The 22,605-nt window shown below is 50.1% G+C and overlaps 1 protein-coding gene across 8 annotated transcripts in view; it reads right to left on the reverse strand.

Annotated features, from left to right (window-relative positions):
* PPP6R2 (protein phosphatase 6 regulatory subunit 2) overlaps positions 1 to 22,605 on the reverse strand; it is a 2,012,581-nt gene that overhangs the window by 386,612 nt on the left and 1,603,364 nt on the right. For all 8 annotated transcript variants that reach the window (XR_011281892.1, XM_069629515.1, XM_069629514.1 and 5 more), the window contains one exon: positions 18,165 to 18,253. Coding sequence is in view for 7 of the 8 variants with exons in the window: in XM_069629515.1 (XP_069485616.1) it covers positions 18,165 to 18,253 (89 nt within the window). In the remaining variant the exon portion in view is untranslated. The remainder of the gene's footprint in view (positions 1 to 18,164; positions 18,254 to 22,605) is intronic.

Here is a 22,605-nt window from a genome sequence, read left to right on the forward strand (position 1 = left end):
TACCCTGGGACTGACTACTGTCTCCCAGGGCATGTAAAGTCACCATTGACTTTACTAGTCTTAAATTGTTAACAGAACCAGTACAAACCATCATATTGTGGAAGTACTGGAAGGGGTTAATTACATTGCCCTGGGTCTGTTTTCAAGGGGGCACTGTCCAGTCCCCCCTATCGAGTTTCTGGCTGGGGGCAGTGGTTACCATGCAAAATATTCCACCGGAATATTCTCTATGGGTTTTTCCCATTGATTTTAAACGCACCACTTTTTGGTGCAATGTTAAAGATACCGCTGGTTTATTTATTTAATATTAAATCACCAGTTGGGTCTTTTTGCCAGAACTCTTTTCTAAAATGGCGTTTGTGTCAGTCTCTGTAACTCTGTAACTCTGACCATGGTCGAGCCCCTTGTTCCACTATTTTGGCAGGCTTTTCCACAGAAGCCCTCCAAATGGTGCCACTCTGTCTGGGTTCCACAGGAAGGGTGGAGGGGGGAATTGGCACCCTGGACTGCGTTGCCTTAGTAACCCAAGTCACACTCTACTCTGATTGGCCCAGTTAGCATGTGTGATTGACAGCTAGGCTGATAATGGGGGGTTTCTGCATAAAAGCAGGGCCTTTGGGACTGGAACTACTTCACGTTCCCTCCTCGACGAGATCTTCTCTTCCCCTGGTCGGAACCACGAACTTCAACCACTGCCAGGAACAACTGCCCCCACTGGAGCTTCCTTCCTCTTTAGGGTACTGTGTCCTGCCTGGCCTCCCTTTCTACAGATTGCTAAAGGTGACCCTTAAATCCTTGGCTTCTAAACTGGGTTGGCTCCAGGCCTTCTAACTATATCTTTTGAATCTCCCCAACCTCTTTTGAGCCCTCTGCAAAGACTTTCAGTGCACTTTAAACCGTGTGATCCTGGGCACATTTTGCGTTGCTCCATTTAAAGTGGGCCTGGTCTATGAACTTTGGCTCTACAGTACAACCTGCCTTTCTCCCCTTGCTCTGAATTCTTAAGTGTTGTGAACTGTTTTATTCTTATGCTCTGCCTTTCTTTCTCCCTTTAACTACATTATCAGAATGCCATCTTGGTTAAGCGCTCACATCTGTTCTAACAAATAGTGTTTTAACCCCGACTCGTCTGATAACTATTAAGGGAGGTGTGTATACTTTACCTGACTGTGTTTTAACTTGCTTTTGATTGAGAGTGCTAGTATAGGCCATAAAGTGTGTTTTAAATAAATAATTATATACTTTTTATGCAAAGCTCTGGTCAGTTTTTGTTTGCTCTACTGTGTTTTGGCCCTATTGTGCATACTCTACATACTGCCCTACTCTTCTTGAGAGAAGTCTGACTGCTCAGCCACTGCTACTGGGTAAATCTGGGTGGTGCAGACTGCTACCAATTGGGTTTACTGCTAACTCCTGTAGTCTTAATCTTTTTGCAGTGTTCCCCAAGGGAACTGCACAGGATTCTGCCTAACAGAGAGGAAAGTTCCAATCCATACCAAACGTGTCCCCTAGCACGCCCTTCGCTAGGAATTCCCTAGAGGAAAACTTTCTGCACTTCCTGTTGGGCTCCATGGCAAACAGGTTACCGTTGGGGTAGACCAGCGAGAGAAGACCTCCTCTAGGACTTTGTGTGAGACAGTACTCTGCCTGCTCAGAGAATCCGCCAAAACTGTTCTCGGTCCCCACCAGATGAACTGCTGAGACTGAGATCCAGTTCTCCAATACCCAGAACCACAGCTGCATCTCCTCTATGGAGAGGGGCCGGGAGTGCACGCAACCTTGCTTGTTCAGGTAGTGAGTGGCGACTGCGTTGTCCCTCAGAGTCAGGACATGCTTCCCCTCCAGAGACAGAGCAAATGCCTTCAGGGCTAACCTGATGGCTCGCAACTCCAGCCTGTTGATGTGCCACCTGGTTTCCGTTGCTGACCAAAAGCTGTCACCTGCAAGTCCTCGCAGTGAGTGCCCCAACCCTTCAGAGACGCATACTTGACCACTCGGGCCTGAGGCCAAGGAGGCCAGAAGGGTTCCCCCACCATGAGATTGCTGCAGTTAGTCCACCCTCCGAGGTTGTTGACCACTTGGCTGGACACCTTGAGGGGACCCGAAAGGGATCTGAGGTATTGTGACCATTGACCCATTAGGAGCCACTGTAGGGGTCTTGTGAGCAGCCAGGCCTCTGGCACTAGAAAAATACAGGCGGCCTTGAGACCTAAGAGGCGGAGGAAGGAAGCCTGCTGGTAAAGTGGCATGGTTATGGAACAAGTCAACCATCTGTGCTAAGTGGTTGACTCTTTCCTCAGGACGGAAGGCCTTCCCTACCCAGGTATCTAGGACTGCTCCGATGAACTGGAGCCTTTGGACTGGCGTCACATGGGACTTCAAGTTCAGGGAGAAGCCCAGCCTGTGCAGTAACAGGCAGGAGTCCTCCAGATGAGACAAAACCTGCCCTGCCTCAGATCAACCAGTCATCCAGGTATGAGAATACGTGGAGCCCCGATATCCTGAGGTGAGCCGCGACTACCGCCATGAGCTTGGTGAAGACACTTGGAGCGGAGGTCAGCCCAAAGGGAAGCACCTTGAACTGGTAGTGCTTGTCCCCTATGACAAACTTCAGGAATTTCCTGCGATTTCGATGAATCGGCACATGGAAACAAGCGTCCTGCAGATCTATTGACACCAGCCAGTCCTGAAGTTCTCAAGCGTGGAGAATTTTTCTCAACGTCACCATCCTGAACTTGTCTTTCCTCAGGAACTTGTTCAAGGCCCTGAGGTCCAGAATGGGATGGAGACCGCCTCCCTTCTTGGATACCTAGAAGTACCTGGAATACCAACCTGATCCTCTCGGCTCGGGTAGTATCTCTTCCACTGCACCCTCCAACAACAGGGATATCAGTTCTACCTGGAGCTGCTGTCCCGGTTGGATTGGAGCAGATGGGGGTGTCTGTCCGTTGGTTTTCTTAAGAAGGACAGACAGTATACCCCACTGAACGAGCTGTAGGGCCCAGCCATCAGAGGTGATATCCTGCCACTGGGGCCAATGCTCTGCCAACCGTCCACTAACCGGTAAATTTTGGGAGGGGAAATGAAAGCGGCTTAGGAGGCTGGGTCACCTCTGCTGCTGCTTGTTGGCTCTCAGAAGCCCCCCCGCCCTTTCAGGGCACATGAAACACTTCTGCTCTTGCCTGGCCAGTGGGAGCTGCGCTTTTCCTGCCATAAGGTGCATATCACTTTTAGCCTCTTGCCCTGGAGGTGAAGCTAAATGCAGGTTTGGCTGGCTGCGCAGTCAGGCCTAATGATCTTGCAGTAACTTTCGATTCCTTAAATTTCTCTAAGGATTCATCGGCTTTCTGGCCGAATGGGGATTCGACCTTGAAGGGCATGTTCAGTAACTTGTTTTGGATATCAGGCGAAAAAAGCCTGAAGACCTCAAATAGGCCTGCCTCCTCAGTGTTATAGCTGCCACTGAACGGCCAACACAGTCGGCCACACCCAGGCCCATTCACAGCAACTGCCTAGTCACCTCTTTCCAATCCTCCACCAGCTGTGAGCAGACCTCACACATCTCCCACTCAGAAATATAATGCGCAGCATTTTCCACTGCAGTCAAGAGACCGAAGGAGTATTTGGCAAAACCACTAGCCACGTTTGTGGCCTCGAGAGCCATGCTGTCTGATGTAAAAACCTTTTTGGTCGTGGCATCAATTTTCTTAGCTTCTCTGTTAGGTGGCAGATTGGAAGTGGAATAAACTGATATGGAAGATACTGTAGCAGCTTGAATGACAAGCCCTTTCGGGGGGAAGGGTGAGAGGAGAGGAATGAAGAGTCCCCTCTTGCCGGCCTATACGTCCCAATTATGGTGGAGATGACTGGGGGAATGAAGCAGGGATGCTGCCACAGAGAGGTCACAGGATCGGCAACTGCTGGACCTCTAGTGCCCTCATCTGCCTCTTTCTTTGCACGCTCGCAGCTATGAGCTCTCCCCTCATGGTGGCTTTGAAGGCCTCCCACCTAGTGCTTTCTCCAGTGTCCGCGCTATTGTTAAGTTAAATAAAAAAACAACTCATCTTTCCCTCCAGGTCTTCTCTGGTTGCTGGGTCCCTCAGCAGCCCGCCGGCATTCTCCATCCCCACACCTCTGGTGCCCTTTGCTGTAGTTGCAATCTCATGGACACAATCTTGTGGTCTGCTATTCCGAGAGGGCCCATCTCCACCTGTTCAACCCTCCTCAGAAGAGTAGCCGACACCCAAATGTAGTCTATCCTTGATTGCCTCCCGTGTACTCCCGAGAAAGGTGTACCCCTCTTCCTCAACCTTCAGGCCCGTCCACACATCCCTCAAGCCCACTAGTTCCATCTTTTCTCATAGTTCGGGAGATGCCACTACTCTGCCCCCCGTTCTAGCCTTACCTGATCCATCTCTTGCCCTATGCCACGCAATGTTGAATTTCGCCAATCACAATGATGTGGTCCTTCGCAAATGTTTCCAGAATTCCTGTTAAGTTCCCCCAGGAAGGGTTCTTGTCCCACATTGGGGAAATAGATGAACGCAATTGTATAGGGAACCCCAGCGGAACCCCCTCTCACCATAATATATCACCCGCCCTTATCCTTTTTTATCTCTGCCACCCTGAAGTCCAAGGCATGCTTAAGGGCCAATGCAATCTCCCAGTTTTGGTCGGGCCTGATGCAAAATAAAACTGGTCAAACCCCCTGCAGTTTCACTCTTGCCTGGTCACACTGGAGGGAGGTGTGTCTCCTGCAGCGCCAGGATGTCAGGGCTTCATTTTTCATTACATTTTTCTAATTTCTTTCTTTTGAGAGGAGAGTTAAGCTATATTATGCGTTAGCCATTTGAATTTGGCTGTGTTTCACTCCCTGACCCGCTCTTAGTCACTTTTCTCCTACTCCCTTCCCCTGGGTTTCGCCCACTCCACTCCCGTTCACTGGGGTCATCCTCTCGCCCCGAACTTGTGTAATCCTGTGGCCCTCCCTGCCATATCGTTCCCCACCGACCTGGATGTCCCCTTTAGACCCCCCCCGTCCTCGCTCCCCTCCCCAATCACCGCCCGAGGGCAGCCCCCTGCTTCCCTCTTGCCCCTCAAGCCTGCATCTCCCCCCCCTCCGGCTTGTGCGCCTTTGCTGACTCCATGATGTTTGCCCTCCCCAGGCCCCCCTGGGATACCCCTTTATGCCCACCACCACTTCCTTTAAGTTTTGTGTGGGTTTTTCATTTCCCCTCCCCGCCCTGTGCACGCACCCCCCCCCTTCTTTGCCTTCTTTCCCCTCCTTTCGGCGTGGCCCTCTTAGCGCTGGTCTCCTCCTCCTTCGCTTTTCTCTCACTGTGGACCATTCACAAGGCCTAGGTCTCGTTCGGTTGTCCGTTCCGGTGGGCCCTTTGACCGGGTGATCCGGTTCCAGATCCAAATGCAAAATATCTGCTCCCGCCTGGCGGGAGACTATGCGCTTTTGTACCCCCGCCCAGTCGAAGCATAACCCAAATGGGAAGACCCACTTGTATCTAATCCCTCGCTCATTCAGTGCCTTGGTTATTGGGCTCATTTGCTGTTGCTTGATGAGCGTACTGTTAGCCAGGTCTTGGTAGAGAGTGATCTGTTGAGCTCTGTACATCACCGGCTCCTGTTGTCAGGCTGCTCGGAGAACCGCTTCTTTTTGTGCAAACCTTGTGAAAGCCGTGAGGACATCTCTGGGCCTGGCATTGGGTCCCTTGTTTTGCCGCCCTCCTCTGTGGATCCAGTCCAATTCGACGGCTCCTGGTTCAGTTTCCCCCAAGTTCAGCAAACACTCTCTGGACCTCTTCCTTCAAGTCTCTATCCGTGACTGTTTCTGGTAGGAGTTTCAGCCTCATGTTGACCATCCGGGACTTGCTCTCCATGTCTTCCATCTGTATTTCCAGGTTTTGGGTTGCGACATTTAGGAGCTCTATCGGCTCGCTATTTGATGAGGTCTCCTTATATATTTCTTGTAGGCCCCTTTCCAATCTATCCGTTCTTTCGCCCAGCTGCCCTACTTCCTGTCGTATCTCTGTCAGAGCTGTGTTGAGATCTGTCCTCATCAGTTGAAATTTCTCCTGAAATGTCTTTGCTAGGGAGTCTTGGAGGGTTCTCATTTCCCCATGAAAGTCCTGCCTTGTGATAGGGGCCACCAAGTCTGCTTCACCGCGGGTGGAACGCTCTGTTCTTGCCTGGTTCTCTGGCCTCCAGCGCCGCCTACATGTTGGTGAGAGTGCCTGGGCCCTCTCCCGACCAGGGTTTACATTGGAGGCTCTGCTTTTGGCCTTAGTGGACATGGCCCCACCCGGGCTTGCCGTGTGGCCTCCAGTGGCGGGCTGCCTTTTATTGCGACTTAGTCTCTTTGCCACAGTTGGCTGCATTCGTGCCCGGGTCCTCCCTGTTGCGCCGATTGTTGCTTGTGCCCTCCCCCGTGAACGTGAGGGCTGTGGGTACTTGCTCAAGGCTGCCCGGTTGCCCCCTGGTCTTGCGAGGACCTTCTATGCTCTCCCCAGGGGGAGGCTGTTGCTCTGGTTGTTGGAGAGTTCGATGTGGTACCCTGCGTTCTGGGGGGCCCTCCCCTAGTATTTCCGGTGAGACGCCGGTACCCTGGGTGCTCACTTGTCCCCTTCTCTTGGCTGCACTCCTGGTGTATGAATATTTGCCCTGGGGGGTGGGGGGAGGCTTCCTGCAGTCTCCTTTCCGTCTTTCCCCTTGCCTTGCCTTACAAGGGGTTGCCTTTGTCCAACAGTATTAGTAGTGTTTGATCAGAGCCAGGTCTTTTGGGGGCTCATTTTGGGCCTCTGCTTGTGCTTGGATGTTTTCATGTGCTTCGCCCCCTAGGTTGGCCAAATAACCTTGTTAATTTGGGGTCCTCCGTTTCCCCCAACGCACTCTGAGGCTCCTGTGGGTGTTAGTGGTGATGAAGGGCATTCCCAGTACCCCCTGCCCCACAATCCTGGAGTGGGGTGTGCTGGTGGCTTCCCCTCCGTCTCCCTCCTTCCCTAGGGCTCGGTACGCACTTTCCTTGCTGCTGAGACGTTGCTGCATCCCTCACGGGTGCCTCTCTCCTCTCTCTGCGTTGGTTGCAAGGCCTCGCCTGGTCTCCCTCCTCGTGTCCTTGCCTGGCTGCGCCTCGGTGGGGTCTCCTCCTTCCCCCTCTGGGCTGGCCGCCTTTGTGGCTCCTCTCAGCTGAGCACCCGGCCGCAGTTCATTGCCTGCCTCCTCAATCTTCTCCTGGTCAGGGGTGGTCTTGTCTGCTGCAAATCAGTGCTGCATGTGTCCCCTCACGATGGTCACCTCTCAGGCTCTGCTGCTCATCCCTGGTCTTGGGGCTCCACCATCTCTTCTGCGCGCGCCGTCACTGCCTCAGCTGCGCCCTCGCTGGGGGGCCTAAGTCCCTCTTCGGTGTTGGAGGTCTCATCCATCCACTTTTCAGGATCAGAGCTACTATGAGGCATTGCAGTCCTGCTCTCCTCTCCCTTGGTGCCTTAAGCTGCCAGTGGGGTGGATGGGGCCGCTGGATGCAGATTTCGGGCTCGGGAGCGCCGTCGGCATGTCTCTTCAGTGCCGGTGGCCATCTTGAAGTCCCATTGATGGCTTTTAAAGCCATGCTGCCAGAAGTAAAGACCTCTTTGGCCATTGCATCATACCTTTTACTCTCACTGTCCAGAGGCAGATTTGAAGTGGATACCACAGGCCTGGTGTTGATTGTGGCTGCTTGCAGAACAAACCCTTCAGGAGAAGGGTGAGCAGCCAGGAAAGATGGATCTCCACTTGCAGGCCTATACTTCCCTGTAAAGTTTTGACCGGGGGAATGGAGCTGGGATGTTGTCACAAGGAGGCTAGGGGGTCTGCAATTGCCAGATTATGTGGTATATTATACTCCGTCACAGGACCTTCATCAAAGATGTCTGTCAGTGCATAGCCCTGAACAGGCGAAGAAGAGGACTTCAAACCTAGGGTGTCTAATACCCTTTTTACTAGTGACCTAAACTTAGCATGGGTGTGGGTTTAGTGTTGACCCTGCTAAAGTTCCACTTCTGGAGAGGTGTTCAGGCCGCTGGCATCATGTAATAATTGTGCTAATGCCAACAAGTGCGCTTGTTCGTTGAATGAAAAAAATTGACACCTACTGACCCTTGTACATGGGATCGATGTCCGCCTGGTCGGCGCCGGAAATCAATGCCAAGGAATCGAAGAATCCGGACCTGGTGAGATGGACAAAGGATCCGTCGCCGATAGTCATCACCAAGGGTTTTCCTTCGACGTCGACGGAACGGCCGTCAACGTCGGTCGGGGCTTGGGTATCATTCATGTCGGGAAACATCAGCCTCTCGATGCTCTCAAGAGGGCCCAGCCATTGATGTACCTTTTTCGGCATTGTGCCTGAAGGCTTCTTTGATGCCGATGGCATCGATGGTTTGGCATGCGTGGGGTCGGGAGTGCTGAGCGCCGATTTTGCCACAGAGGCTTGCTGTTCAGGGGTGTACCGGCACCTGTAACCACCTGTGCTTTAAACAGGTCTACCATTTCTTTTTTTAAATGTTCCCACTCTTCGAATGGTTGGCCCAGCCGAGGGCTTACCTTTGCTGACGACCAGTTGGACTTGTAACGATGACAGTGTTGCCTCTTCTTATGCGACGAAGATGAGGAAGAGTTGCTCCTCGAATGTGACCGCTTTTTGGCCTTGCGCCAATGCTTTTTCTTCTCTTTTCCGGTGGTGGGCCCTTGTGTCTCAGCCTCTTTCGGACCGGATGAGCGACTGGGCCGGAGATTTCACAGACTGTCGGCCCAAAACACGTTTGGCAGCCCGCTCACAAATGGAGTGCAGCTTGGAGCATGAGGCACATCCCTCTGTGTTGTGATCTGCACCCAGACACCACAGACATATGTTGTGCGGGTCCGTCACCGACATTTTGGAATGGTAGTCGGTGCACCTTTTAAAGCCTGAATTCTGGGGAGCAGACATGGCTGTCGAGGTTTTATGAAAGAAACTTGACGAATTTAGTCAAAAACGGTGAGTCGAAGACTCAATGTCGTGTTCCTCAAGCAGCGTGCGAGCACTCAGAAAAAAAGAACGGGGCATAGTGACGTGGTGTATATACGACAACTGACGTCATGTCTGTAGGCGACGATCGAGCATGGAGCAAGACGGATCGATGATCGACAGCCGAATCGAGCTCCACAACGCCCCCTGTTGAAAAGTTTCGGAGCAGCAGAGCTGGATGAGGATATCTATCAGATGATGAATCTCCAGGAGGAAGGACTTGTTTGGACACTCCTGTATGGTCTTTTCACTCTTTGGGCAAACTAAGAAGCAACAAAAATTCCATCCCTTCAAAGTAGCAGTGAAAGAAGATTGCCCAGTGCACTCCTGAAAGGCTAATCCCAACTCTTTTCCTCCATTGACTCATTCGCCTTGGTCGTGAGAAGGTGGACTTGATCATATTAATATGACAATGCATTACTTACCGTAAAAGCATTTCTGATGGTTGTATCTGCTTAGATTCACATGCTGTGTATAGGTCCGACATCCAGTGGTCACTGCGGAGTATTGCATTTTGTTTTTCGTAGTCGAAAAGGGGACGTCGACAAGGCGTGTCTGTAACACTATCCCTATAGTGACGTGCGTTGTACCCACAATCCCTCACGCGTCGAGGTCCCTCTGTTTGTATTTCTATGCCCTGAGGGAGCCTTATATACGTGATTGAGTACAGAAAAGAGAGAGATGTAGAAAGATGTCTATGTTCCTTCCATCCGAGCAGGGAGGAAGGGTGGGTGCATGTGAATCTAAGCAGATACAACCATCAGAAATGCTTTTACGGTAAGTAATGCATTGTCTTCTGAGGTTTGTTAATCTGCTTAGAATCACATGCTGTGCATAGACTAGCGAGCAGTACCCGGAGGTGGCGGTGGGTTATGAGAAGGAACGGTAGAAAAAAGATGTGTGCACAGATCTCCAGGTAGCCGCTTTGCAGATGGACTCAAGGGGAACATTTGCAATGAATGCTATGGATACCCCAGTGCCTCGAGTAGAATGTGCTCTTGGCTTGAAGGGTAGTTCTCTCTTAGCAAGAGTGTAACAGAGTGATGCATTGAACAATCCATCTAGATATAGTGGACTTTGAGACTGCATCTCCTTCTCTTCCTGCTGCCACCGAGACAAAGAACTGATTAGTCTTTCTCAGTGGCCTAGTTCTTTCCATGTAGAACATGACAGCTCTGTGTACATCCAGTGTATGCAGACTTTTTTCTCCCAAGTTGGAAGGGTTTTGAAAGAACGTTGGTAGTTCTATTGACTGGTTTACATGGAATTTCGAGATGAATTTCGGTGCAAACCTTGGGTGTGTGCGTAGAACCACCTTATCTTTGTGAACTGTTACGAAGGGGTCTAGAACAGAAAGAGCCTGTAGTTCACTTACTCTCCTAATGGAGGTGATAGCTATTAGAAAAGCAGTCTTAAGAGTGAGGTCCTTAAGAGTTGCCTTGTGCATGGGTTCAAATGGCGAGCCCATGAGTCTGGTAAGTACCACATTTAAGTCCCATCCGGGAGCTGGGTTAGCTATCGGAGGGTGTATTCTCTTTACCCCCTCCATGAAGGCCTTGATAACTGGGATCTTCCACCACGACACTAAGTTGGGAAGTGGTGTATGCAGAAAGTGCCGCCAGGTGGACTTTAATGGAATTGAACACTAGACCTGAATCCAATAAATGGGTCAAGTACAGAACAATATGTGTGGGAGAGCAGTCAACCGGGTTGATGCTCTTTCCTCTACACCAGATGACAAATCTTCTCCACTTGCTAGAATAGCAGTGGCGAGTATTAGGTTTTCTGGCTTCCCTGAGAATGTCCATACATCTCTGCGGGAGTTGTAGATGTCCAAATTCTATGATCTCAGGAACCAGGCTGCTAGGTTCATGGTCTGAGGGCATGGATGCAGTGTCCTGCCCTTGTCCTGTGACAGCATGTTGTACGGGCAGAGAAGTTTCACTGGGGGAGATAGAGACATCTCCATCAAGTGAGCGAACCATGGCTGCCGGGCCCACATCGGGGCCACTAGTATCATGGTAACTTGTTCCTGGTGCATCTTGTGCACAGCTTTGTTGAGAAGGGGAGTCGGGGGGAAAAGCGTAAACAAATTTCCCTGACCATTGAATCGACAGACCGTTCCCCTTGGACTGGTTCTGGGGGTACCTGGAGGCGTAAGTTTGGCATTGTGAGTTCTCCAGAGTTGCGAACAGGTCTATTTCGGGGAATCCCCATTGCGTGAAGACGTCTAAGACGATGTCTTCGTGCAATCGCCATTCATACTCTTCGGGCAGGGGGAAGTCTCTGCTGAGTTCGTCTGCTAGCAGATTGAGTTCCCCTGGTACGTGTTGTGACAGTAGGAACATGTTGTGTCTGAGAGCCCACTTCCATATATTCTGGGACAGCTTGGACAGTCCTGGAGAGTGGGTGCCCCCATGCTTGTTGATGTAGTACATGGCTGTGGTGCAGTCTGTAAGGACCATCACTGTCTTCCCTTGTAGGTGTTCTTGGAAGGCTTTTAGTGCTTTGAACACCGCCAGTAGCTCCAGTAGGTTTATGTGCTTGGATGCTACGCTCGGAGTCCACACTCAGTGAGCAGTCTGATGGGATAGGTGAGCCCCCCATCCTGTGAGGGATGCGTCCGTGGTGAGAGTGTCCTCCACTGCGGGTGTGGCAAAAGGTTTCCCTATTATCAGGTTTTCCTTTGTCCACCACCGTAGCGAGAGAACCAAGGCCTGCGAGACCACCACTAGATCGTCCCATTGTCCGCTGGCCTGACACCACTGGCTGTTGAGCCACTCTTGCATTGGGTGCATGCGCAAGCGCGCGTGAGGTACCAAATAAATACACAATGCCATCATTCCTAGCAAGCGCATTGCTTTGCGCACCGTCCCCTCTCGACCTGCCACTTATTGGGGGATCTGAATCAGCATGTTTTGGACCCTCTCGTTGGAGGGGAAGACGAGGCCGTCCTTTGTTTGAATTAGAGCCCCTAGGAATTGTTTGACTTGGGTGGGGTCTAAGCTGCACTTCTTCTCGTTGATGGAGAAGCCCAGCTGGAACAAAAGGTCTACAGTCTTTTGGGTGTTTGAGAAGCATGTCTCGTAAGAGTCCCCTGTTATGAGCCAGTCGTCGAGGTAAGGGTATACTGGGATGGATAACCTGCGCAGGTGGGCCGCTGCCACTGCCAGTACCTTCGTGAATACCCTTGGAGCAGATGCTATGCCGAAGGGTAGCACTCTGAACTGGTAGTGTTTGCCCTCTATCATGAACCTGAGGTATTTTCTGTGCGCTGGCAACATTAAAATATGAAAGTATGCATCTTTCATGTCCAGTGTCGCCATGTAATCTCCCTGTGATAGCAGTGGGATCACCTCCTGTAAGGTCACCATACGAAACCTTTGGGGTTTGATAAACTTGTTCGCTGGGCGCAGATCTAATACAGGGCGCATGGTTAGATCCTTTTTGGGTACACTGAATAAATACCTTCCATTACCTGAGATAGAGGCACTACCTCTATAGCTCCTTTTTCCAGCAGTTGGTCCAATTCTTGGAGAAGGATGGCGAGGTGTTCTGGTGTCATGCGGCGTCCCCTCGGGGGTCTGTATCTTGGGGAACTGTTGAACTCTATACAGTAGCCGCGGGCTACGGTGGAAAGCACCCAGCGGTCTGATGTTATTCCCTCCCATGCTGGAAGAAAGGATGTTAACCGGCCCCCGACCGGCGTTGCATGGGAGGGGACGCGAATCTTCGCGTCACTTGGTGGTGTTAGTGGCTTGGGAGCCTCTGGGGGTGGAACCCCGGCCTCTTCCTTTGCCACGGCGTTGACCCCTCTAATTGTACTGTCCACTATTTCCTTGGTACTTGCTGGCAGAATAATGTTGTTGGTGGTTTTGTTGCTGGCGTTGGCCACGAAAAAAGCGCTTATTACCAAATCCCCGCCTGTTAGGGGGTTTTGAAATTTGGTCTAAGGTCTTTATTGTGTCAAATTCTTTCTTCGTGTTCTCCAGCGCGTCATCAACTGCTTTCCCAAAGAGGTTGGACTCCTCTATGGGCTTATTAATAAAGGGACGCTTGTGTTTCTGCCTTAAACCCGGAATTGCGAAGCCAGACGTGACGCTTCAGCAAAATTCCTTGTACCAAAGTGCGGCCAGCCGTTTCTGCTGCATCGTGGGTATTCTTGACGATGCTTTGGTTGACCAGAGAGCCCTTGTTAACTGTAGCCAGCAAACAAGTTCTTAGGGGTTCGGGAGCTTCTTCAATGTCCTGTTTAAGCTTTTCCCATTGAGCATCAGTGTAGCTTGCCAATAGTGTGTTATTCTTGGCAATTCTGGTAGAGAATGATGCAGAGGTGGTGATTCTCTTGGCTAGGGCATAAAGCTTCTTTCCCTCTTTATCTGGGGGTGCCTCGCTGGTAGATAGTGGGACTCCGGCCCTTTTCCTGGTGTTGGTCACGACCAGGGAGTCCAGGATTGATTGACCCTTAATGTATAATGGGTCTGATTGAGAGGGAGAGAACAGTTTCTCAAACCTCGGATTGACCCCTCTCATCAGTGCAGGAGTGGACAGAGAAGGGGTAATACGTCTCTTAATTGAGGCGAGGATGGGGATAGTTTGGCTAGTAAGGGGGTTTTCTTTGATAATCCTCTCCACAAAATCGGTGTCTGGGGTGACCTCCCCAGTTTCAAGTTCAAAATGTGCTGCTGCCTTTTTCACCAGTGCATTGAAGGTGGGTTGATCATCAACAGGCGAAGGGATCCAGACTGGTGTAGTTTCAGTAGACCTGATGACTATACTGCTACTGCCTGTGTCTGTAGACCTAGCTGGTGACTGCCAGGGATTTGGGTCGCCCTCGCCTGTGTCCTCCTGGAATCCCTCCTCACCTAGGTTAGTGTCCTCGTGAAAACCTTCCTCTTCTTGTTGGTCTTCAACATAGGTGAACTCATCTTCCTCCTGGAAGAGGGTGTCTTCCTCAGTGAGGTCGTAAGAGTATATGTCCTCCTGTATGGGGTTATAAAACTTCTGGTATTTAGCCCTTGGACTCTCCAGGGGTGCCTTCCTTGGTCTCTTGGGTGCCCTGTCTTCTGGGACGGACATGAACCTGTCTAGTTTATCCATACAGGCCTGGAACCTTTCAAAGGTCCACTGAGGTCGGCCAGGACGGTCTGGGAATGAAAAAGGAGTTTCCTTCCTCCTGTAGTTGTCTGGTTCTGTCCCATAACGTCGAAGAAAGTGAGCCTTCGCCTTCTGAGTAGCCTTCTTGCTGGCTAGGGCCTTCTGTCGGCGTCGGGATTTGGCCTGATCTGTTTTCCGGCACTTTTGGCGTATCTTTGGCCTTGTGCGCGGTTTTCGGCGTCTCACTCGCCGTACGTCTCTGGCCGTCCTTAGATGATATGCGCGCAAGGCTTTCGGCGATCATTCTCTCTTCCGAGGGATCGGTCGCCGTCGCGCTATGTAACATCGCGTCCTTGCTCGTCGAGTCCTTGCTGGCAACGTGAGCCCTCTTACGATGCGCGTCGCCGGAGGTTTTGGTGTTAGCGCCCTTATCTTTAGAATGCCCAGTCGCCTGTCGCGGAGGTGGTGGCGGGGAGGGCTGACGACCCTTACGGTTGGCGGAAGACGCCGGTGGGCCCGGCGCCCCCGTTGGCGCTATGGCTGCCTTCGTCTTCGACGAATGCGTGCCGGGGGGTATGTGCTTTGGTGTTTTTCCGTATGCGTCCTTGTCGCAGGGGTGTTCATCCTCATAAGATGGGCGTGAGCCAGGTTTGTCGGGGCTGGGGACGGACGAGGAGCGTGAACGCTCCTTTGAGAGGTCTACAACCTCCGTTGCGGGGGCCGTGTAGTCACTGTCCTCGTCACATTCGGCGGCGGCAGCGGGCGAGGAGTCAGGCCTAGACATGGCGTAGGCCGCCCACCTTTTGACCCTGCGGTCTTTTAGAGTTTTGGGCTTTAGTAATTTACAGGCCGCACAGCCGTCCTCCTGGTGATTGAGGGGTAAGCAACGGTTGCACCGTTTGTGCTTATCCTTCCAGGTATATTTACCCTTGCAAAGCGGGCAAAACCTAAATGGCGTCCTCTCCATAGCTGAGGGCAAGAAGTGTGACTACGACCTCAAAAGAGGGAGGGGAAAGAGAAAGGCATTCTTAAAGAGAAAGAAAGACCACACAACACCACTCTCCCTACTGTGTATGGCCGGCGAGGCCAGGCCACGTGTTCAGCAGCGGCGAAGGATCCCCTCCGCTCGTCCTTCCGTCTAAGATCTTGCTCGGCGTAGAAACAGCTCTGCGTCGAGGGAGGGATCGACCTTATTGACATTAATAACAAACGACCAAAGGTCGAAGAAACTATTTGGCAATGTCTCTCGAGGAGCTCCGCATAAAGGCGACCAGTAGCTGGGCGGAAAAAAACAATCTGAGGGACCCCGACGCGTGAGGGATTGTGGGTACAACGCATGTCACTATAGGGATAGTGTTACAGACACGCCTTGTCGACGTCCCCTTTTCGACTACGAAAAACAAAATGCAATACTCCGCAGTGACCACTGGATGTCGGACCTATGCACAGCATGTGATTCTAAGCAGATTAACAAACATCAGAAATATATATATGGGATTCTGGTGCATCCAACAACATGGCTGAACTGCAGGGAACTAGCCAACCCTTCCGCAGTCTCTTCCTCCACTTCTCCTTCCCAGGCCCTCTGCAACGCCCTGGCCACACAATTCACCACCACAAGTTAGGACATCATGAACACCCTTGCTACACATCCTCCCAACCCATCCCACATCACCTCGCTCCCTCTGCCCCTCTCCCTCCTCCTTCACCGCATTCTCTCTCCCATCACGCCTGAAGAAGTTACCAGAGTTGTCCGCTCCATGAAGGTCTATCTTAAACAGGTCTTCCATTGCTCATCCAGGACCATCAAGTATAACATTGGCTCTCTTGCCTCCGCACTCGCTGATTTCTGCAATCACCCTTGTCACTGGATATTTCCACTCCTCCCCTTAAGTACTCCCTTGTGCGCTCACTCCTGAAAAAGCGTTCAGCAGACCCTACCTGCCCTGCCAACTAACGCCCTATTTCCATCTCCCCCTCCATGTGGGAGCTGCTGGAGAAGCTGGCATTGCCCCAACTCAACTCACACATCAAACTTGTTGGTGGGCCCTATGACCATCAATCTGGATTCCGAAGCATCCAGAGGCAGGGAAACTGCTCTTCTGAACACGCGTGAAGAACTGCTCGCATCTCTAGACTTCAACTCCCCGCTGTCCTCATCCTTCTCGATCTCTCCTCTACCTTTGACAAGGTCAACCATTCCATCCTCATACAAAGGCTCCACGATACCCCTGGTATCTCGGAACGGGCATTTGAATGGCTGACATCCTTCCTATCTGACTGCTCTTCCCGGGCACCTTGTCCTCTCCTACTTCTCAACTTGTAGTGTCCCCCAGGGTTCTAACCTCTGCCCTTGGCTCTTTTACATCTACCTTGCACACCTCATCTCCTCCAACTTCCAGTGTTATGCTGACGAGACAGCTCTTTTTCAAACTTCCTGCTGACCCTCTTGCACCCTCCATCATTCCTGACGGCCTATCTGCCATCCAGTCCGGGTGCACCTCCAATGATCTCTGCCTCAACGCCTGTAAAACTGAGATCCTTCCCATCGGGTCCCCTGCTCCCTCCTTCCTCCCTTCACTCTGGCCTTTCACCTTGGGCTCTCCCCCTTGTTCCTTCGTCTAAAGCCAGAAACCTTGGAGTCATCCTTGACTCCTCCCACTCCTTCCTCCCTCACCCTCAGGACAAGAAGTTCCACTTTCTGCTCTTCCTTCTCAAAGGAATTCTCCCTTCCCACAGATGCTCAGTGTTACCCGAGCCCTGGTTCTCTCTAGGCTTGATTATTGCAATAGCCTTCTCCTGAATCTTCCTTCTTCCACTCTGTGACCCCTCCAGCTAATTCAGAATAAGGCAGCAAGACTTACCCTTGGCTTTAAGCCCAGAGGCTGCATCTCTCCTGCCATAAAAAGTCTTCACTGGCTACCGGTTGCTGCACAGATTAAATTCAAATCCCCCTGCATCATCCACAAGGCTGTCTGTGCCTGGGGACCACACTATCTTCAAATTAATCTTACTAAATACTCTCCTTCTAGACCACTACGCTCCTCTGGCACCAACTCTGTGGTTAAAGAGTTTTGCTAAACAGAGGGTAGGTGGTCGATGGACAGCCTCCCTCTGCATCTGCGCCTAGAGCAGGATTTTCTTAAATTCCGGGAGCTCCTTTCCTGTTTACATCTTCCTTCCCTTCTTCTCTCCTCTGCTCATCCCACAGTTGCTGTGTCTGGTGCCCTTATACATCCTCGTGGCACCTGACCTCTCACACCCAACCGGCCTAGCTCTGTTCTACCATCAGCACTTGCCTTGGCACACCATCAGCCCTGGAGGTTCACACTTACTCCAAACGTGGCTACAGGTCGTGTAGTACTTAACAACCCAAGCACTTCATCTGTGGCTCACGCATGAGCCCGGACTCGCCAGCACATACCCACCCCTCTGCCCTCCTCCTTGCTGCACTTGCACTCTCTGAATACTCACAAGGCATAATAGGTTCGTCCTTTCTTCCTTTTTCCCTCCACTTTTCTTTCATATTTTGTGTTTTTGTAATATATTTCACTCCCTTCTTCCCTCCCATCACCCCGTGTGCCCTTAGAAACAGTATCTTACTTTCTGTATAAGTGCCTAACAAGCAAACAATTAAATAAATATATTGAATAGTCCAAATATGTGAATGAATGAAAAATTAAAAGCTAAAGAAACTGAACGCAAGTCAACTGCCTCTGAAGTACAAAAACTAATATAAAACCATCAATTCAAATCTCCAATATAACTAGCACTAAAGCAGGCCTCGTCTCTTTTGGCCAACACTAAATGACACGCTCCCGGATATCACATAGAACATGTCAGCTGCTCCCATACAGATCAAAAGGCGTTTGTTGCGGTTGACGAACACTACACCACAACATGACAGCGAACATGTCAAAATTAAGTACTTAGTCACCAACTTATTTCATCCCCAAATCACCTTTGCGGTATCAATAACAATGCAATGATAAGAATCCTGGCTTATACTCACAGGTTTTTTCTTGCATTTGCTTGGGAAGAGGATCAGAATCACTGCTTTCAGTATCCACAGGAGAGCTGCATCGAGGGCCAGACTCAGAGCTGAAAAATAAATAACTCCATTTGAGGACACACAAAAGAAAAATAAAGCATTGCAGCACATGCAGTACTATATAGTAAAGGATGTGATCCAGTGCTGTCAACTGCCCTTTGAAGCATGCTGCCGGAATACAATACATGCAGCTGCCATGAGCACTAGTTTAGGACAAACCGCGATATATAGGGCCTCATCACGAGTTGGGCTGTATTCCCAGCTGTACCACTGACTAATAGCCCTAGCACCGACCGGTCCGGTGGTATTGACACCGGATCACGAGTTGGGCCTTAACGGTAAATCCCCATTCCTGATTGGGTCAATTGGACCCAATGGGGAATTTTCGGTACTAATACTGCGGGCTAATACAGCCGGCTGTAATACAGCCGAAAACGGGGATTTTCACCTCCAGAAAAAAGCTGGAGGTAAAACTGCCGATTTAGCGCCCAACTCGTGATAGGGCCAGCCCTTAAATGTGGCGGTAATACCGTTACCACCGCATTTAAGGGCTACAGCGCAACCCGTGATGAGGCCCATAGTGCTAACAGCATCAGCTCTTCTTCCACACAATAGGGTTGCAATATATAGCACTGTACTGATGTTACCAGCCTAGTTCCCTTGATTGAAAGCAGTCCCATGCATTTACTGAGATTTCCGCAAAGACTTACATATGTTACCTGTGATGCTGGAAATGCCTTAAAAAGGGACAGGGCCTCCTAGTGCTTGTCCTACCATTTCTGTGTGTGTTTTCTCTGTTTTGTGCCACTGAGGTCCAGCCTGGACCTCTGACAGTGCAGCTCTTCATGTGTTCCTTTTGGTGAACATCATCCATGGGATACCCTTATGGCACCCATGGTTAGGGGTACACACTTGTACCCATTATGTGTGCTTTTGGGCACCTGTGTGTTGCCCACAGATCAGGGTATGGGCTGGTGGCAGCTACATGCCGACTTCACAGTAGCTCAGAGTGTCCTCCATTTTTGGGACACCCAGGCTCTGCCAATGGAATCAATGGATTCCTGCATGAAGGCAAGATGGTCGCTGTGGCCTCTTGGTTTCTATTGCCTTTTACCTTGTTTTCCAAATTCCTGGGAAGCCTTGACTATGTCCCTTCCACCCAATTGGCTGTTGGGTGGAATTATCACGGCTCTAAGAGGGCAGTACATAGTGTGTTACAGGATGGATAGAAACTGTCGGGTTACATTTCAGCATAGATAGTCATGTTCAAGAGTGGACAGTGGCTGTAAGAGTTACACATTTGTATGAATGGAGTCTGAAGTGAACTCACATTCTGTGTTGTGGGAGTCTGGTTTCTGTGTGTAACATTTTTTTTATTTTTTATAATTATTTGATTTAATTGACCTTTCAATTATTTACAATTTTATTTGCTTATTCTCCTTCCGTTTTTCTTGCTTCTTACTTCTAATCATTGTCAATACAGTGTAACACAATGACTGAGACAGACCTGACTGAAACTGACATGAATGCAGTGTAGTGTGCTGAAAGGTTGTGTACTTACCCCAATCCACAGTCTTTCTAATGGATGTCGGGGTGGAGTGCATGGCCTGAACGCCTGTGAGCCTGATTGGCTGCCTGCATGCATGACCTGCTGGGTCATTGGTTAACCGAGCCTGGCTCAGCCTGAGTAAATGGGATCCAAATGTGTATAACAGGGGACCTTTCACTCACCAATTTGTTCAGAAGCTGAAGTCGAAGCTGAAGCAAGAAGCTGTTCGTTGAAGCCCTCCTGGAGGATAAGTCTGCTGCTGCATTTTCTTTGTGTAATCCAAAATCTGCTGTGTTCTTCCAAGGACTGATCTAGAAAGGACCTGCAAAGGAGACCTCTGCCCGAGATACAAGGTACCATCGTGCAACCTGCTACTCTTCATCCGAAGTGCCCTGGAAGCCAGTCCTGTGTGCCTGCCTTCTGGAGAGGGTGTCTTCATGAGCCTTGAAGAGGAGTGCTATGACCTCTCGAGTCGAAGACGTCCATTGTTGTCACCCAGGGTCCAGAGGCGCATTTTTTTTGATGGCTGGAAGACATTGCCATCTACTGCCCAGAAAAGGGACTACACTGGCATAGTGCTGCTGGACTCTCGGAGCTACTAAAAGTTCCAAACTGCCTAAAAACAGTTCACATAGCATCCTTGCCATCATCACTGAGCACTTTTTCTCAACGGAGCGGGTCCAGAATTGCTGAGTGCAGAGGAAGGTCTGATTTATGGGTTTCCCACCACCAGAAGCCAAGGAAGACGTAATGAGTGTCCAAACTTGAGAAGGGTCTGAGTTCCACTCCAGTGGTCGAGTTCTGGACGGCTTCTAGTGACCCGAGGTGCGTGCTGTGGCAGTAGCACCGAAAAAACAAAAGTCGCGTAACCGCGTAAATTCAAAACCCGACACCAAAAGTGACCCATGCCCCTGTTACCGCCAGAAGTCATCGAAGTGTCCCAGGGGTCTTACTCATCTGCCAAGCCTTTAAGGAGCCCACAGCAAGTTTCATCTGCCCAGGACTTCTACAGTCTGAGAAATCGACCAAAGGAGAGCACTGTGAAGAGCAAAACTGCTGCACTTTAGAAAGACTTCGGTTCAATTTTTCTTCCCGACTCAGCATCCCAGTGGCTCCTCCTTCATAGGGGGGGGGTCTTATCCTCGGAGGGAATCGTTGAGGGAAACCGAGAAATTCTGCAACTTTGCAGGCCATTTGTGATGTCATCTTTGATGTCCTCTGTGTTAGTCTTAGCAGTGCACAGTGGTGGCGTGAGTTATGGTTGCTTAGCTTACCATAACTGGCCAATTTCTGGGGGTTTTCGGTTTTACTTGTAAACATAACGTCCCTTTAACAACGTTTTTTCATTGAATGTCATAGGTTTTTATTAGTGCAACATAACCATAAAGTCCCTTTAACAACGTTTTTTCAGTGAATTTCATGGGTTTTTACCAGTGCATGCTCTGTTCCTACAACTTACTAATATCATACTTAGCCAATATAGCAATATTTGTGTCTAATTTACAGTGTCACCTTAAAACTGCCATTTCCCACCTTCTAGAATAATTTTTAACACTTCTTTACATTTTTTGCAACTATTTCAACTGGTTTTGCATCCATAGACGTCTACGAACATGACTTCATTGCGGACCTTCCGAACAGTGCCTCATGACCATACGCTGGCGCGCGGCATGATGATGTGTCCGCCCCTCCACACTTCATGATAAGATCCGTGCTTCGTGGACAGTTTGGAACTGCATTTTCTACTGCTCTAGGAACTTTCAACTTCAAAATTTCCCTTGCACAGCTACTACACCTATTCCTACTAATTATCCATTAACAATCTAGTACACAGTACATAGTATTAGCAAAAGTGCTATTTATCTTAAAATGGCATCTGCTAATGCCATCCCTCCTCCCCAAGAGCCACCACCACTGCTGTAATCAAGGAGCATGAGAAACACTGCCCCCTACCTTAGAAATAACACATGCGCAACATTTTCCCCTGTCCACCTGACCCTCCATATTAGTGTTTGGTGCCTCTTCCCTCATTCCCCCCGCCCAACTTTCGTTCTAAGCTCTAATGCCAAAAAGAAAAAATACATCCGAAAACAACAAAAGAAATGTTCCTTTATGAACCACCTTTCACAATTAAAAAATAGAACAAAAAAAAACGTATAGACTCCTTCTACTTTACATTTCTCAGTAGAGTACATAGACTCAATAAGATTTTCCAACATTTCCATTTGCATTTTGTGTTATGCTAATGGGAATATTGTGGCATTCATCCCCGTTCCAGGGACTGGATACAGTCGTGGCAGCCCAAGCGAAGAGAGGGTGGATAACGAGGTCGCTGGACCATTATCTCCCATTCAAGCACCTGTAATGGGGGATGAAGGCCATTAGCACCCTAGGTACCTAAAGCAGGAAACCGGGGTGCTAATAAAAAAAAAAAAAAAAGATTTTTCTTCCTACATATGTCGGTGTAGAAAGGAAAATCCTTTTCCAAGATGGCCACCATGGAAAGGGAAGGCAGGGTTCAATACAGGGCCCCTCTTCGCTTTTCATGGCAGCCTGCAGAAGGCAAAAAGAGAACCCTAGGACCATATTACCACAAGCACATTTTTCTTCCCTTTCAAACCTATCTCAATTTCGAATAACTTTACCACAAAGCCAGTCCCAGGTGGGCATGGCCACTTTAACCCCATGCGTTGTCCCTCGTGGTCAAGGCCAGTAGCCAGATTGTCCGGATCATGATCTTATTCCATGACCCGGACACTGGCCGCTGCCCATGGCCACAGGCACACCTTAGTCACCAAAGGTATATCACTATTTTTATTTTTGTACCTACATTTTAACAGTTGTCAAAAGATA

The sequence above is a fragment of the Ambystoma mexicanum genome, chromosome 12 (genome assembly GCF_040938575.1).
Source record: "Ambystoma mexicanum isolate Mex_15411 chromosome 12, UKY_AmexF1_1, whole genome shotgun sequence".
Classification (NCBI taxonomy): domain Eukaryota; kingdom Metazoa; phylum Chordata; class Amphibia; order Caudata; family Ambystomatidae; genus Ambystoma; species Ambystoma mexicanum.